Source organism: Brienomyrus brachyistius, chromosome 11 (genome assembly GCF_023856365.1).
Source record: "Brienomyrus brachyistius isolate T26 chromosome 11, BBRACH_0.4, whole genome shotgun sequence".
NCBI lineage: Eukaryota > Metazoa > Chordata > Actinopteri > Osteoglossiformes > Mormyridae > Brienomyrus > Brienomyrus brachyistius.
This window is the reverse complement of record NC_064543.1, coordinates 4,158,506-4,176,773: the sequence shown is the minus strand read 5'-3', so window position 1 is coordinate 4,176,773 and position 18,268 is coordinate 4,158,506. Positions and strand designations below refer to the sequence as shown.

General features: G+C 45.4%; 2 protein-coding genes across 4 annotated transcripts; one reads left to right on the top strand and one right to left on the bottom strand.

Moving 5' to 3' along the window:
- Window positions 1-3,054: 3,054 nt before the first annotated feature.
- Window positions 3,055-6,586, bottom strand: LOC125751984 (partitioning defective 6 homolog alpha-like). Of its 2 annotated transcripts, none has more exons than XM_049031477.1 (3): window positions 6,359-6,586; window positions 4,485-4,707; window positions 3,055-4,358 (listed from the first exon to the last, which is right to left on the bottom strand). In XM_049031477.1, exons 1-3 carry the CDS (start codon window positions 6,416-6,418, stop codon window positions 3,733-3,735), a joined length of 909 nt encoding a protein of 302 aa, XP_048887434.1. In that variant the 5' UTR covers window positions 6,419-6,586; the 3' UTR covers window positions 3,055-3,732. The 2 variants fall into 2 exon arrangements, with proteins under 2 accessions (XP_048887434.1, XP_048887435.1); XM_049031478.1 differs by having other exon boundaries at window positions 6,371-6,586.
- A 3,525-nt stretch (window positions 6,587-10,111) lies between these two features.
- Window positions 10,112-17,805, top strand: vrk3 (VRK serine/threonine kinase 3). Of its 2 annotated transcripts, none has more exons than XM_049031473.1 (16): window positions 10,112-10,277; window positions 10,718-10,899; window positions 11,442-11,576; window positions 12,531-12,653; window positions 12,753-12,875; window positions 13,263-13,403; window positions 13,533-13,585; window positions 13,754-13,820; window positions 14,037-14,121; window positions 14,229-14,331; window positions 14,682-14,771; window positions 14,846-14,978; window positions 15,786-15,906; window positions 16,090-16,148; window positions 17,052-17,188; window positions 17,405-17,805. In XM_049031473.1, the coding sequence occupies exons 2-16, from the start codon at window positions 10,719-10,721 to the stop codon at window positions 17,408-17,410; spliced, it is 1,557 nt and encodes a 518-aa protein (XP_048887430.1). In that variant the 5' UTR covers window positions 10,112-10,277; window position 10,718; the 3' UTR covers window positions 17,411-17,805. The 2 variants fall into 2 exon arrangements, with proteins under 2 accessions (XP_048887430.1, XP_048887431.1); XM_049031474.1 differs by lacking the exon at window positions 10,112-10,277 and adding an exon at window positions 10,285-10,524.
- Window positions 17,806-18,268: the final 463 nt, after the last annotated feature.

Sequence of the window (18,268 nt, the reverse complement as noted above, 5' to 3'; positions counted from 1 at the left end):
AACCAGCGACAAGGAAACATCGGACCTCAACCAACATCAATGACGGACCAAAAGCGGGGCAAGACGTGGACTGAAATAGGCAAGACATGGCAAAACAACAGGGTACAGCTGGGTACAATTAGGGTAGCACATGTGTAATACGATTTTAACGATAATAAGGGGGGTGTGGCACACACGAGGATCGTACGAACCGTACATGACAAATGTGCACTACAACAGTGAATAACTGCTGCTTTTTGTCCTTCTGTTCTGCATTACTGGAACTTGCACATTGTCCTGCACGTGCTGGTTTTCCTTGCATTTGTAGCCATTTTTGCAGCTAGCACTCTGATCTTATTTATTGTCTTAAGATGTCTCGCATTGTGTGCTCTGTAAGTTTGTCTTCTGTCAATCTGTAATTTGGACTCTGTTCTTAGTTTTACACGTATATTCGGTGAAGTTTTCTCTGTCTTGTAATTTTGTTGTGCTATGTTCGTACATACTGTCAATAAAGTGTCTGAAAATCCATTCGCGCGGCGCAAAATTTATACAAATTACAATTTCAGACACTAGATGGCAGCATCACGCCACATGAAGTTAACGATTCAAAAGTGACAACACTGCCGTTGAGGGATTACTATCCAAAGCATGTATTCAGTTGAGCTATTTTTTATATATTAGTGAACCCTTTTTTGTCCTATAACTACGTAACTAATTTCAAAAACTGCGATGTGCTGGCCCCCCATCCAGGGTTGTTCCCTGCCTCCTGCCCATTACTTCCGGGATAGGCTCCAGGCCTCCCACGACCCAGTATGATAAGCGGTTTGGAAAATGGACGGATGGATAATTTCAAAAATTCAACTGGGTCGATACCCAACTTTGACTAGTAATCGGTCAGTAATAATCTTGTAATTTTTTCAGTCATTAACCTTAACATTCTTTTCTTTTCTATTCTGTCTTGCAACTAATTAACCTGGTTAGGTCATAAAAGATCCCTGGGCATATTTTGAAAGAGTGGGCATGGTTCCCCTATGTCCTGGCTAAAACTGTACACTAGGGCCCTTTTAAATCTGGCGTCCAAATCACCCCCTATATCTAACTGGTGAATTCTCTCCTGCCCCAACACAACAGTAGCTATTGTGTGGTGAGTGTACTGGTGCAGAATGGCTGAAGTCGCATCATCCAAGTTGTTGCTACATAGTGGTGGTGGATGAAGTGGCTCCCCATTGGTTCTGTAAAGCACTTTGGATATCTTGGAAAGTGCTATATAAATGTAACGTTTATTCCTTTAGGGTGGTGGGATGCTTCACGTTTTATTGGAAGAGCTCCATTGATGATGAGCAATTTTAAATACTGTGGAAACTGCATATAGTGATCACGTCTGTCTGGGTGAAATTGATCGCTATAAGTGGATGATCGTTATAACCGACGCTTTTCTTCTTCTTTATGTTATTACCATCTAATTGTCATTTGTATATTTATTACACAAACTTAAGGTAAGAAAATACAGTACAGCTGTTTCAAACGCTTTTCAAATTACAGTAACATCAGATTGGATCCACATTCTAAAAGTGATTGGCGCTTGGAGTAGTGCTTCACTACACTGTCAGTATATAACACAGACATGGAGATACAGCATCTGTCAATTTATCTGGCACATCAGTACACGATCAAAATAACTGCTTTTAAGGAGTAGGAAGGGCCATGGTAGACATGCAGCCAATACATGCTTTAATATTCTACTTTATTTTAACAATATATTTCACTACTTATGCATGATTTTTCAGTCAAATAAACAGATTGTATGGTAACTGATCAAAGAGTAATCTGAATGAAAAAAATGTAATAATTTTTGAGGGAATTGACACTTTCTCTCTCTCTCTCTCTCTCTCACACACACACACACACAGATGTATATCTTAGTGGGGACTCTCAATTCATTTCTATAAGCACAATCCTAATCCCAGCTAAGCCTTAACCCTAACCAGCCCTCACCTTAACTACAAGTAATTAAGATTTTTATTTACTGTATTCACAGATTTATTTTTTAATAAAATAGAATGCACCCACAAGGTCAAAAGGTTTTTATCACATTGTGGGCCATTTCCATGAACACACACACACTCACACATACACACACACACCCTTTATCCCTGGAAAAGGAACCTTGATAATGCACTGAGAAACTGGTGATGTTTTAAATGTTATAATGGAAGCCAATGGTCCATTAAAGGTATATACACACACAGTACACTCATGTATATACATTCAGAGATATTCCCTCAGAGATATACACTCAGATACATACACTCTGATATATACACTCAGAAATATACACTCATAAATATACACTCATAAATATACACTCAGATCCATACACTCAGATACATACACTCAGAAATTTACACTCAGAAATTTACACTCAGAAATTTACACTCAGAAATTTACACTCAGAAATTTACACTCAGAAATTTACACTCAGAGATATAGCCTCAGGTGTATGGATGCAGTTACAAACACTCCGCGGCTTACGTAAATAGACCATTCCGCAACCCTTTACATAGCTCAAAAATGACTTGTGCCGCATTCCCCCTCCTCCCCCCCCACAATTAAAAGTAGTCTAACCTACCCTATCTTAACATAGCCTAACATAGGCATTTGTAAATAATTAGAATAGATGTGTTCATGGCCCAAGACACACAGGAAAATACAGCTGCCTGCACTTAACATACTTCAGATGCCTTGTGTAAGTGCTATCTATAAATAACGTGCATGTCAGGGAATTTTTAGGCAGGTCTGGGTGTACGTACATCAGATTTACGTAATGAAGTGGAGGCTTGTCTGTGTATGCAGCATATCGCTGTTGTACCTTTGAATAAAGAAACAGCATGAAGCATGACAAGCAGAAGAAATCAAAAGACATTTTCTCAGTAGTACTAGATTCATGCATTACATTTACATACGAACATTTGAAATACTCCAGATTTATAAACATTATATTATTTAATTATGTACATCAATAATTCTTCCTAAGGAAAAAGGAGAAACCAAAGAGCTTTCATCTCCTCCCCCCCCCCCCCCCCCCCCCCCACGGCAAATGTGACCCTTTTCTGTGAGTCCATTCAGTACGAGGGGGTGAATGTGTAGGTCTTGGGTTCTTTTTTATCAATAAGTTAAAGCTGCGAATCCTTAGGAACTTCCAACCTGCCCAGGTAAGCCTCAGTCTTCTTTGTGTTTTACTTCTTCTCAGCTCCTGAACAGGTCCATACCTGTATATTTGTATTGCCTCTACCCCCCCCCCCCCCCCCCGTGCACTTTTCTTACAGCCAATGATTACCCTTTAATTTATTTGCAGGCAACCAATGAAAAGTTCCATCCTGTCTCAGCATCCAGAACCTGCCAGAGATCTCGGGCGAAGGCCTGCTGGTAACACGGAAGGAGGCATCTGCCTCTTGAGCATATCGCCGTCCACAGCAAGGCCTTGGAATCTCCAACTCCATCCGGAGATCATGACATTTCTTGGGGAGCAGTAGATGTATGTCCAGTTATGTCTGTGTATTAATGTCTGATTGGTTATTCCTGTCACCATCAAAGAACAGCCTTCATTGACGCTAGTTGACTTGACTTCTCTTGTAGCTTTCCTGTGTCCAACATGCACTTCAGTATCCGTACACGCAAATGCACATACATACATAGCCGGTGCCAGGGGGAGAGTCAAAGTTCTAACAATGAGGGTTAGACAGATCTGTCTCTCTAGTCTCCGTCACCACTGGCTACAGCAGGAACTGGTAAGGAAGGTGACAAGCCATCAGTCTCAATGATGATGTCATGCTCCTCATTGTCACACTCACCATCCATGGCACTGCTTATGAGCTGAGTTTTGGAAGCAGGGCTGTGGGCAGAATCAGGGGGTCTGCTGCTCAAGTGAGCCATACTGTTACACTGGTTGGCTGGCTTCACCGTGATGACCAGGCAGTGACTGCTGGCCACCATCATGTCCGTCACCTGGTCCAGAGACTTGCCCGCCACCTCGATGCCGTTCACTTCCACGACCTCATCGTCGACGCTCAGCAGCCCTGTGCTCGCCGCCAGGCCACCAGGCACCACCCGGGAGATGAAGATGCCTGATACCTTCTCCACACCCTGTGGGGTGAGGCGCACGGTCTGTCCATCGCGGATGTAGAAGCCCAGCGTCTTGTTGGAGCTGTGTTTGTGTAGTCGCACACGCCTGAGAGTCTCGGGCAAGATGTCTACGTCGATGATGGAGGACACCAAGTGGAAGTCCATGGGAGGTCCAATCAGCAGTCCTGAGCGGGGTTTTCCCTTAGCTTTTGCCCCCGATCCTTTCTTCTTCTTCATGAAGGTCCGAGGCTCATCATCTATAGGAGGCACACAGACCACAAGTGACACTTCAGAAACATTCAGAGACAGCTTCTGGAGATCAGATACCAAAGTGTAATTCCACCTGAATCGCTTCTCCAGATTCAGCAGCATCATCAACTTGCCTTTGTGCTGTAGAATGACCCGGAGTAAGGGCTGCGCACAGGACACAGCCCTGCGGAAACTATCATCGTTGTTGATAGGAAACAGCTTTCCGTGAAAGTCCACATAGGGCAGGAAGACGTCGAGGCCTGGAATCCGGTGGATGGATAGCAGCAGCTTGTAGAACTCCTGGAATCCGGTGGCACTGGCCTGCTGAAGCCCAAAGCGGCGGTACTCAGTCCGAAACTGGAATTGAGGAGAGAAGATCTCAGTACGTTCAGCTACAGTGATAGCTTGGTTCCAGATCTACTCCAGTGCCTCCACCTGGTACAGTGCTCTGTGCATCAGAGAAGCTGCTCAGAGCATTTAACTTCAGTCAGGGACGCCCTTGGCAAACAGGTCTTAGCAGAGGTGCCAGACAGTAAGAAAATGTCAGTAATCTATTTCTGTACCTTACAAGATGAAATATATCATAGCACACTTTAGAAAGATGAGCTTTTCTGGTTGCAAGGCACCACGGTATGACCCAGGAATTCTGGACCCCCCTGACAAAATGTCACCTTGGGCTAACTCCCCAATTTTACATTTGACTTTACATATTCAAGGCCCCCCTCCGTCAAATGTTGGGTACACTAAATCTGCCAGGATATTCATGCCCCTCCGGTGCCCCTGCAAACCACCCAACATGCTAGTGAGGAAGGTTCTTCAGGGTACAGTTGGCATTTACCATGCCTGTTCGGAAGTCCAACTGCTCATGTTGCCATGCGGAAGAAAATCAGAAATGACAAAGAAATGACCGGTTTCTTTTCTCTATTCTTCTTTTTACAAAATAAACATGTCTGCCAGCTCCTTCTACAGTACATCAGGCCAAGGTGACACCAGAGTCACCAGTAAATCTTCCCGATGCATCATCTCTCGATGAGGAAATAAGTCACAGAGAAAGAAGGAACAAATAAGTACATCTGTGTTTGTTAAAACTGATACGCGACTTCAACATCCAGCACTTCCTTGTTTTGTTCAGGGCTGATAATATCTGTTGTCACAGATCCTGGTTTGTTAATCGTGGAGTCTTTCCTCAGACACCTTGGTGAGCTGGGAAGCAGGTCTGGGGGAGTGTGTGGGGGAGGGGAGGGGCTCATCAGGGATGCCCTGTCTCAGAATTTTGCACAGTGGGCCTGCTGGTATACAGCAGCATTCCTCCTGAATGTTTATCTTCTTATCCCCCACAATGCTTTTCAACCTCAGTAATTTGGCAAAAAAAATCAAAAATAAATTTTACAAAACATACATACAGACTACAGAACAGCCATGATTTTTGTTTCATGTTATTTTTCTGGGTCCAACCTACATTTACAAGGTACAGTGAAAAATGTGATCCATTGGTTTCAGAGTAAAACACTTTTGTTGCACAATAGAATGCTGGTATTTTTAAGTTAATGCGATTAACACAGAAACAAACTGAAAAATATGTTAAAGCATCTTCCACCTGGCAAAGTACTCGGCGTTTGTTTAGTATATTAGGGGATTTCCCGCTTATTAGACGTAGTCACGTTGCCACATTACAACACATGCTGAGATTAAAGCATAAAATCAGCCGAATGTAAACTTCCGCACATATTATTGTTTATTATGCACTCAGGAACCAGTTTGTTAGATAAAGCTACTCGGTAATAAAACACAGCCAAAAGGCAATCGTACTTCGTAGGTACAGTATTAAAGTGGCCACTGAGTAAACTAATTAACATGCTATATAATTCTATATATGATAAATATATGACGACATAATAAATCACCGTAGCTCGTGATACACCCACGTTAATCTGCTCGATCCTGTTTCTGTCTATCCGTATGCGTACAGTACACAGCGTGAACATGCCCACAATAAAGATGGACTTACTTTGCTCTTCACCTCAATAATATTGGCGGTCCCTGCGCAGCTCCTCTGCTGTCCTGACATGTTCAACTATTGGGCTCGTCATCCGGACAGGGGACCCAAAATCTGGGCAGGTAATGTCACCTGGATGCCCCCAACCCCGCATCGGCGGACACCCCAGTGCACGCACATCACACCATTCAGCCCACAAGGTTGACCAAGTTGTGCGAATTACCTCGTTTGACAGCCGCCTCTCTTTTCGAGGGCAGAACAAATTTATTTTAACAACAATGGTAATGACGAAGGGGGCTGACGTCACGAGGAATGTAACCGGCCGCGCTGCCTGGGGCATAAGGGAGCGGGTCAATCAAAGGGCTTTCACCCTTACACTCTCCATTAGAATAGCCCAAATTCATGCCAAGTGCTATTATTATTATTATTATTATTATTTAAATAAATTAATAACAAATAACACTGTTAAAATGAAGGCTGTTAAAATATGTAAGTCTTTGTCACCAATTCACATATAATTGCATGTGTTTGGAGGAAACCGGGGTACTGGTTGGAGACCGGTGCAACACGAGAAGGACATGCAATCGCCACACACAGAGCTGAGGTGGCAGTCACACACAACATCGCTGGGGAGGGGGGGGGGGGGGGCACACAGTGCTACCCACTTAGGCACCATATGATTAATACATGAAAATACTGCAAAAATCAATTAAGTGAAGAATAAATAGCCCAAGGCACCTACTATTGCTTTCAATTCCTATCGCTGATGTTATTTTCATTGTATTTGATATGTCCATTACTGGAAGCCTTACCACTCTACCCGGTAGTATGATTAAAATGGTTTGATTTATGTTTTATTTTTCTAATGGCTCCTGATTAAATTCGAATGAAAATAATGATGCCCTTTACAAAAGTATTGAATTCAATATATTAAAAGATAAAATATAGAAAGAAGGTTCAGGTCTTAGAAAGGACATGTGTTGTCATTCAGTTCTTATCAGTTATCAGTTATATTTCAAAACATTCATTTTCCATGACCAGGAGAAGGACGCACACGCACGCACGCACGCACGCACGCGCACGCACACACACACACACATACAGGTGTGCAGTATTATTATTTTATAACTTGTTTTACTCCTACACCACAAAGCAAATTAAATAATAAAATGATACAAGGAGCATTTAAAATGCATCAAAAATGAGGAGACAGACCGTGACTTTGAACTGTGTCAGCACTGCAGAAGAATTTTACAGTGAACATTTCAAAAGTAAGAATTTCAAAACGTATGTGTGTAAAAACATCTTCTCTTCTTGGGTTTATTTTACAAAGATAAAAGGAGAAAATACCTGCATGTTTCACTTTCATGGCTGTTGCTCAGCTTTTATTTTATGAATCTCTTTATTGGGGTGGTGATCATTCAAATTGTACTTTTCAGTTCTCATTCACAATGAACTGTTTCTGTTTCAAACAGCTTACATTTGAGATTTCAAGTACATATGCCAACAAGCAGGGGAAAAGCAGCCCACCCCCCCAAAAAAAAAAATAAATACATAAATAATAATGAAAACCATAACATGACACATTAGTGTAAAAGCAAAATATACTGATACAGAGTAGGTCTGTTTTGTCCGGTTTTTATTAAGATTTTATCCAAAAGGGTTAGCAGCCTCTATGACTGATAAATCTTACAAAATTTACCCATTTGGTCATTTGCAATTCGTTTTTCTAGAAGTAATCTTTTCAACATTTCTCCATACTACCCCAAGCAATCATGCCTTTCTGTCAAACCAAATTTTTGTATTGTTTTTCTTGCTATGTACAGTACTGTGCCCAGTTTATTTTAAACGCATTCTATTACTGTTAAAGCATGCTATTTTCAGTCTCACATTTTAACCTAACTGAGCTTATTGGCGGCAGAGCTCAGGTATTCAGTCATGTGGCATTCCTTACACGGATACTATTGCCAACCTGGACCAGTCAAACTGCTTCAGGTAAGGTCGTCTCAGCCCAAGTCATCTCAAATGTCTACCGTTCTATTTTTACACTCTGATACGCTGCACAGCGGTGCCTGCACATCGTCACTGTCCTCCAAGCACCTGGAGGAGTCGCCTGCTCTTCTCCCGTGCTCTTGGCACATTTACTGTACAGCATCCTAAGATATTCAGCCTCCTGAGTTTCAGCCATTCCTGCTTTTTACAGGAATACGGCTCTTTGTAGATGACCACCCACAGTAGAACGAGGGACACCATCCTTGTGGAATATGTTTCTGCACGTTGTGCGATCAGATTTCTGACGGAGATCCGTTTACACCTGAAACATCAGGTGACATGGCTTGTTGTCCAAACAGAGCCCTCATGAACACTACCCAACACAAACCAAGAGCCCCAAGGGGTTCAACTCAGGCAGGCTAGCCAGGAACAGTCTTTTCACTGCAACTCATGCTGTCGGATAACTGTTCCAGCTCAGTGGTGTCTCTTCAGCTGACTCATATGAAGAATTAAGAATTCCAAGTAAACCCCTCCTGTTCAGTGTCAGGTAGCGCGACCACACAGCTCAGACTGCTGAGTGATGCTGTTGGGATTAGAGTGAAAGATTCCATCAGGGGTGGAGGGAATGTTGTTGGACCTGTCTGTTTAACCTGAAGCTGGGCTGGGTCACTGGTTTGATGCAAATATCACTGGCATCACCTTCCTCTAGAGAAATGACTCTGTAGGACAGACTCCTTACTCATTCGCACAGCAACAACAAACATTTGGTGTAACACTGGAAACTGAAAGCAGTCTGATTTGACATCCAATCTGAACCAGGGAACATGTTACATCCTTTGGACAGAACCAGATTAGTGTGTCTGGGTAAAACCCCGACGTGTATTAATTTCGTGGACATCTTTACCCACAGCTTAGACGATAATAAAGGGAACGTAATAAATGGTAACAAACCGTATCAGTACCAGTATCAGTTGTGCGATAAAATGCTAACTATTATAAAAAATTACTAACAAAAAGTCATGCACACAGAAACGAAAAACGAGACCCCTATTTATGTATTTATATTTAACAGGACACGGGCTACTGCTCAGAACAAAACGGGTGAAATGTTACTGACGTCACTCCTTGCGCTGATGTTGAGTATTACGTTAAGGCCGAATACTCTAACTATATCTTTGGTATCCATAAACGCCAACAAGCTGTGTAAAGGTCACTTATAATGAACATGAAACCACGGAATGTGATTTATAAATGCCTGATAATGTTTAAGAAAAAGACATTAAAGCTGACAACTAAACTGAAATTGAAGCAGACATATCTCATGATGACCTCAGATTATAATGTTTTGTGAAAAACAAAGTTCTCTGTTCAAGAAAAATACGTACGTCCAACTCTGTTAATGGTTCAATGGACGAATACGAAACGATCGTTTCTGTTATATAATGCCGGTCTAATATAAATATACGGAATCACGCGATATAATACATAAATTCTGTATAATAATTTGAGAATAACTTCCTTTTATCTAATTGACTTTGGCTTAAAACAAAAGAAAGATAAAATTAAATATAATTAAATCTTCATCAATATTACCGACATAATCACGATGATAAGTTGTCGCTTATGTTTATATTTGGTTGTTAGAAGTGATCTAATATTTTTTTTAATGAGAAATTACCCTCATCATAGCGCCGTCAGCGGTTTGGTAAGGAAACGAAGTTTGATCGAATTGTTTCGCCATGCCCAGGAATTTTGTCCCAATCGGCTCGCCGTGGCAGTCAAAGCTGACTGGATCACGTGATCATCACTGTTCCTGCTGCACTGAGTTGATTACTCTGGAAAAAAAACTGTTTTAACGCGCTTTATACGCCTGTTCTCTGTAGTGTGGCGGATTAACCTGTTGGATATCTAGTAAAGACCACACGCTCACAGGCTGTAGGTAGGTTGTATACCTGCTTTTTATGTTAGACAGCTGTCAGGGGTTCCAAATTTCTGTCTGCACGGTTAACGGACAACACTCTGCCGGGCTGCCAACTCTCACGCATTTGGCGTGACGCTCAGGCGCTCCGATACTCACAGTCACGCAGGAAATCTTACGGCAAATCTATATTATTCCAGTATAAACCAAAAAGTAGCTGCACCAAAAGCGCTGGGGTAGTTTGCAAATCCTACAGACTATTTACAAGGTAATAAACTTTAAATACATGTAAATGCATTTAAATGCATGTATGCGCAGACTCGTCTCGGACTGGAAATTTCACTCCAACCAAAGTTGACAACCCTGACTCCGTATATTTGCACGATTAGAAGTAACAGTACGCCGCTTCCGAGGTGACGCATACGCTTTCTCTTCACCGCTGTCCCGCTGCTTCTTTTCAGAATGATCCTACACTTCTGCCCCCAGTGCGGCTGCAAGCTCCAGGCGGGCTTCAAGTTCTGCCCTTCGTGCGGAGAGAAGTTGCCCTGCGAGGCGAACTTGACGGTCCCTGACCTGGTTCCGGCTGCAGATGATGATGCCCAGCAGGAAAGCGCAGCGCAGATAACCGACGAGAGCGATGGAGGTAGGAAGGTGGACACGCACAGGTCATCGTAGTGTAATGAGTAATGTCATGGGCCGTAAGGCTAAAGGATCACTGGGTGTTTCTTAATACCAAGAACACAAAGGTCATACTTGTGGCTGTGGCAAGACCAGCCTTGCTAACTTACCTCCTAAGAACATGGGCCGCAATGAATCATGGGATTGGTGCTGTTTAGCAAGGATGCAACCGATGTATTCTTGAACAAGACCAACATCCAGGTATTTTTTACCATCCTCTCTATTTGTGTTCCTAGTATTGGAACTTGTCTTCAACAGTGGAAGATGACATAAAATGAGTACAAGAAAACACAAGTACAGTCAAGTACACATATTGAGAAACGCCCCCTGCCTTAGTTAGGGTTGTGTGTGTGGCTTAGTTACAATGCTGTGTCTGTGATCAGAAAGTCCCATTGGCTCATGATTCAGGTATTGGGCACTTTGCCTTCCAGTCCAGGTCACATTTTTATTTTTAGCCCGTTAGAGACCAAGTTTATCAGCTAACTCGGTCCTCCCACCCCTGCTCAGCCCCCATCCCCGGCCTCAGCCGTCCCCCGCTACAAAGGATGCGCCAAACCACATCAAGAGCTAGGCAGCGGCAGACGGCCAGCAGGTCTGCCCCTGCCGCACTGGGTGCTGCCTGCGCAGATCTTCCTGCTACGTGTGAGTAAGGAGGCTTCCACGTTGTTGCCACCTGTGTGGTCAGGCAGGGCCCTTGTGGTTGCTGCATGGGTCACTGGCTGTGCGTGTACTGTAGGACCACACGGTTAGCTTAGATGACCTCAACAAATGCCTGACTGCACCTGACTGCTGTGTTTTCAGTGCCTCTCATAGCTATGCATGGCTCACAATCTTTATCTCCCCAACCTTCATCTTCCTAGTCTCCAGTGTAACTGGTCTCGCAAGTCAGTGTTCAGAGCTTTACAAAGACAGCAGTTTTAGCTTCTGAGAGGTCCAGATAGCTCCTGGACCCAAATTCACCCAATTGTTCGTGTTAATGTTGAATGTTGAAGTGCAGTTTCCACATGCTTTTCCAAAAAAATTGAGATTCTTTTATTGTCATATAAATAGTTTGATGGGGTTTGAATTGGGTCCAGTGCAGCAACAAGGCACCGGGAGTCTTGTTCACATTGAGATGTCACATTCAGGACATAATGCAATTGTGAATGCTGTAAAAAGCATAAAATATACAGTCAAAATGCATACAATATAGAAAGCATGTTTCTCAGTAGATTTCGGTGGAGGAAAGTGGTTGATTGTAGGAGTTCACAGCTCTGACTGCAGTTGGACAGAAATCTGTTCCTTGTATGTGTGGTTTAGGAGGTCTGCAATCTGTAGCACCCCCTTGAGGGAGGGTCTGGAACTGGACTTGAGCTGGTTAGGCTGGTAGGAATGAGAATCAGGCAGGTCAAAATTGGGCATTTTTGGGCTGCTGAAGATGCCTCTCACGCCTTCTGTGACTTCTGTTTCTGTAAAGGTGCAAAGCAGTTATTCGGTATGTAAGATTATCGGTAAGCAGCACTAATGGAGGTGGTGTGTGAGCCTCCCACACAGGTATATGTCAGTGTGGCTTTATGTTAGTAATATTGATCCTCTTTTGGTGTCTCTGTTTTGCAGCTCAGAGTCCTGGTCCCCGCCTTTCACCACGGAAATGTCAATCATCACCAAAAGTGAAGCAGGAAAAGGACAGCAACAAATCTTTGGCCCCAGTCACTGGCCCCTCCACGCCGCCCCCTGAAGGTGAGCCGCTGGCACCCTGCCAGTGCTGAATTGTGAGGACTTATGGGGACACATTCTCCGTTCATGTCCCTTCTCTCTCCTGATGTCCTTCGTGAGCAGATCAGAGCCCTCAAGTGGTCCGGTCGGCACGGAAACGGAAGCAGGCATCCCCGGTGGTGAAGCAGGAGGAGGAGCCCTGCATTGTGCCCACGCTCTCTGCCTCCCCCAGATCGTCCCCCGCAGGTGAGGAGGCCTCAGTGTCAGTGGAAATCGAGACCCCCTGGGTCCACTGACGAGCACCTGATGAGGAGACCCTGACTGATTTATCTGCACTGGAGGGAGTCCTTGATTAAGTCATTGTTTACTACTGAGAAAAATCTGAAAAAATAAACAAAGTGGTAAAGACAGGGGTATGGGAATTGGGGGGAACACATGTATCCCCCCAGTATTTACTTTGTCTTCATTTTCCCCTCCAAAAACATAGGCCTCCACATTTAAATTAGAAAGTTCCCTCCAGTATCAAACTCTCTCCTATGCCATTGATCGAACATGTCGGCTCGGCCATAAATGATTAGGAAGCAAAAGGAAGGTTTGTGATTATTTTTGCTGTCCCACCGGCGCATCCGGCAGCCAGGGGCAGGACCAAGCGGGCTAAGAGTGTGTGTCCCCTGGAGCCCCTGCAAGACGGCCAGCAGCTGAGCGACACGAGTGGCAGGAACTGGAGGGTGAAGGAGCTGCTGGCTCAGAGCGAGGTGGAGCTGGTCTATGCGGGTGAGAGGGCTGGGGGGCATGGCTGTGCGCAGATGTGCACGGCCCTCTCCTCTGCTAACTGCTGCTCATTGGGGGAGGGGGATGTCCGATCTCCTGTCATCTGACGCCACTCTTCACCATCCCCTCCAGCCCAACTGGTTACCTCGGGAACCTCCTCAAGCTGCAAGCACATTCTCAAGCTTGTAAGTGCATTATCAGCTGAGCTTGACCCCCACATTATTAATGTCCACTCATCATCATCCCTTGTTCAAACGGCACCCTCCCCGATCTCCCCTCTGGTTACACCCTGACTTAGTGTTTGTAGGGCTGTACTTGGCTTTATTCCAAGGCTGCTGTTCTCTTGGCCGTAGGCTCCTAAGGATGGGAAGATCTTCAACGAGCAGAACTTCCTGCAGAGGGCAGCCAAGTCACCGTCAGGTGGGTCAGCCCATCCCAAGACCTTGGAGGGGGGGGGTTCTTTGTCTGGGTGACTGTGCGCCCTCAGGAAATGAGTGCAGACTTGTGCTGACACCTCTGACAGGAGATGCCCAGTGTAAAACATTATACTACCTAAAATAAGTAAATGATTTCCTTTTGCTCTTAGTTGTGGTGGAATTTCTGTGCGATACAGTGTGTGGGGTTGTCTCCTCCTAGTGGAGAAGTGGAAGAAGCTCAAGAAGCAGGACTTTCTGGGGATCCCAGCCTGTGACGGATTTGGGCTGCATGCGGACATGTACAGGTGCGTGTGTGTGTGTGTGCGTGTGTGTGTGTGTGTGTGTGTGTGTGTGTGTTTACACACCACCTGGCCATCCTGTTAGTCCACATGGTCCCCCTCTGACTCCGCAGGTTTCTCATCCTACCCAACATGGGCCGAACCCTACAGTCCATCATGGAGAGCAAAGGTGGCCTTCTGTCCCAGAAGGTCATGCTGCAGATCGCTTGTCGAGTGGTGAGTCCAGTGATGGGGAAGTTTCGGCTCAACCCAGACACCATTGGAAACCCAGACCCAGTTCTTTAAGTCCAGGGTGACCTACTACCAAAAATTAGTATATCTATATTAATATAATCGGTTGTGTAATTAGTTAAATTAGGGACTGGAAACAGAAAAGTTAGCAATGTCCCAGGGTCCCAGCGAGACGCAGACAGCGATGCTAAAATGCCAGATTTCCTACCTTCCCTTTGCAGCCTGAACGCTGGTGACAGTGATGAGGCCTCTTTAATACGGAATGACGTTTAGGTCTTCAGGTTCCCTCTGAATGTCCCCAGGATCTCCTGTAGTCTGATCCTGCTTCATTTCAGCTGGACGTGTTGGAGTACATCCATGAAAACGAGTACGTACACGCAGACATCAACGCGGAGAACATCTATATCACCCCCAGCAACGTGCAGGTGAGGCACCAAGACCCCGCCCACTCGCCGTAGCCGTCCCCACACCTAACCGCACCCCTTCCCTGTCTGCCCAGGTGTACCTCGCTGGTTATTATCATGCCTTCCGCTACTGTCCTGGCGGGAAGCACGTGGAGTACCGAGAGGGCAGCCGCACGCCACACGAGGGCACTGTGGAGTTCATCAGCGTGGATTTGCACAAAGGAGCGGGTGAGTGGTTTGCTCCGGGGGTGGGGCCTCCTCCTTGGCACAGCACCATCCTGAAAGGCTGTGGGAAAAGATGGCACAGTATCAGTGCTGGGTCAGGGGCGCGATGGCACCAGGCATCTCCTACACCAGCGATTCCAAACCCATGGGTCGTGACCCAAATTTGGGTCGCAGTAAGTTCTTAAAGGGTCGCGAGGCAGAGTTGGAAATGTAAGCATTTCAAAACCAGCAAGCTCCTATGCTGATCCACGATCAGATTTCCCAGCCCCAATCCTAGAATTAACCTGTATAAAAAGTCTGCAAATGCTTAGTGCAAAACTAGGGAGAAAGCAACCAATCCAAGGAGCTAAACCACAGATGCTTAATGTAAAATTCCACTGGCACATCCAGTCAGATTTCTGTGATGGGCATTGATTGGCGTAAAACTGCAGAGGGCACTGCATGCTTGATCACAGCGTTAATTTAAACATATACTTGATATAGGGCTGCGAGCTGAGCTGGCATGGTAACAATTGGGTCACAGTGCAAAGGGGTTGAGAACCACTGTCCTACTCAGCCCAAGGTGGGGCGCTCCAACGACTGAGACTGTATCTGTAATTACGATATATTCTCTGTAGTCTTCCGGACTGTAGTAGGTCTCATTCAGATTTCCAGTCCTCCTGTGGACGCTCACATGGATGTAGGGAAGCATTTTGAAGGCCTTTTTCCACCCCTAATGACTCTAACTTTTGGGTACTTTTTGGACAGGGTGAGCTGATTCTGCCTGTACTTACCAGGCTAATCCGCGTGCTTCCTAATGTCCCCACTCAGGACCGTCCCGTCGCAGTGACCTCCAGACGCTGGGGTACTGTGTCCTGCGCTGGCTGGCAGGGCCTCTGCCCTGGACTGCGCTCACAGACAGCCCTGCCAAGGTGGCGGCTGAGAAGGAACGGTAAGGGTGGATGGAGAGGTGGGGTTTGTGGGGTCAAAGAGCAAACGAGGAGCGTGGTGGAGGGTCACATGTCTCCGTGGGACGAGGTGGGTCTGCTCTCGGATTGGATGACATAGCTCCTCCCCCTGTTGTGAAGCTGTGAGGTTGGGAGTCAGATGCTGACAGGTGTCCCTCTCTGGACAGGTACCTGAGTGACGTCAAGGGGCTGCTGAGTCACTGCTTCACTAAGAGGATGGTGCCAGGTATGTGGGGGGGGGGGCAAATGTCCCAACAATGTGATTAAAAACCTGTTATTTTAACCTTGTCAAGAAACTGTTTTATAGAAATCTGTTTATAAAACAGAAAGTTTAATAAAAAAAAAAAAAGGTCTGTAATCAGTAAACTAAAATAGCCAAAAGTCTTGTATTTTGTTTGGTTATTCAAGGTTAGGGCTGGGTAGGGTTAAGGTCGTCAGTTAGGATTAGGATTATGACCATAATATACAGTGATGCCCCCCTATATTGCAGTTCCGCTATCGCGCCCCTGCTATAATTGCAGGTTTTTCCCCGACGCGTCACAGTTCTCTGCGTATCGCGTACCTTGCTTGTGGTCCGATTGTTCTCGTTGTGTTCTAAGCCCTACGACGGCTCCCAAGCGTCCTGCATCTTCTAAGCCTTCTGGTAGTAGTGAGCTTAAGCGCCAGAGGAAGACCTTGACCATTCAGGAGAAGGTGAAACTCCTGGATATGCTTCGGGAAGGAAAGCGTTACGCGGACGGCCATTATTAAAATGTTTTATTTTTATATATTCCATTACGTATACAGAGAGAGAGAGAGAGAGATGTGCACACACACACACACACACACACACACACACACATAGACATCCATCCATCCATTTTCCAAACCGCTTATCCTATTGGGTCGCGGGGGGTCCGAAGCCTATCCCGGAAGCAATGGGCACGAGGCAGGGAACAGCCCAGGATGGGGGCCAACCCATCGCAGGGCACACTCACACACCATTCACTCACACATGCACACCTATGGGCAATTTAGCAACTCCGATTAGCCATATAAAAATAAATGTCCATAAATAGATATAGATACCTAATCTGTGTAATGTCCAGTTAGGGCAGATGTGTGAAATCCAACTCGTGTCCTCCCCCAGGTGTGGTCCAGGTGTTTCTGACTCGGGTGATGTCACTGCAGTACACAGAATGCCCTGATTACCAGCAGCTCCGTGGGGGCCTGCATGACACACTGCAGAAGATGGGAGTTTCACTGGACCAGCCACTGGACCTTCAGGTAAGGATGTGTGTCTGCGCGCGAGCATCCGTGATGGGGGGAGGGGCACGCGCTCTGATTGAACGGCTTCTGTGGGTCGTGAGCTACTTGCATACACCTTTGCTGACCTTCCCTGGGCCTCGTGTGGGACTGTGGGTCGAGAACAACTGACATGCTGCGGACTTGTTGGGTGGTCTGTGGTTTTACCTGCCTGTGATGTAAGTGTGTCATTTTCAGGTGTGACGGGGTAGAAGGCGTCAGGAGGCCTGCATAAAGACGTCTGGAGGAAGCAGAGGGCTTTATAATCCTGCGTCTTTACCTTTTAATGATTATTTTATGATGTTTGAGCATTTTCTAGGTGGGGGCTACACTCCTAACACGCCTTACTGTCAAGTTAACCACTGTGTTGTATTTTGTGCTAATATGTTAAAATAAGCACAAGTCTATTATCATGTGTATTGTGAAATTGCAGTTTCACCGACTCACCACCTGTGGCAGTATCACCAGGGAGACCCTGCAGTTCTACATTTTAACAGCGTTTTGATTTTAATACTTTGCTACTGTTCTTGTTAATGAGAGTGGAAAGTTAATTGCACAAATGTTCTTTTTTTTAACAATAAAATATACTTTGTAGTTTTTCCTGCGTGTTTTAAATCTGACTCACGGTGGGGATGGGAGATCAAGACTGTAACAAGGCCGTAGAAGTCCACTGCTTTATCAGCTGCCATCGCATGTCTCTGCCGCGGAAAAAACGAACCCAGAGCTAGTGTCTGAAATTAAGAAAAGACACAGGGGGAAATTTACTTGTTACAACAGTCTGAAGATAAATAACAATGGAGAACAAACCATGAGAAACTATAACAGAATAGATCATTAAAAACTGGGGGGAATGCACACATGCAGAGGATAATTGCACAGACGAAATGACACAAGCGGTTAAGACTTCGTCCTATGCGCGGTTTTTAATGCGCACAGTCCTCTGTCGTCCCCCCTCCCGGATCGTCTGGCCGGACCTGTCCGCCTGCAGGCTTGATCGCACATCGTTGATGCCGGGCTGAGATCCTGCCTCTGGCGCTTGGTACCGCCCCCGGCTCTGCGAAA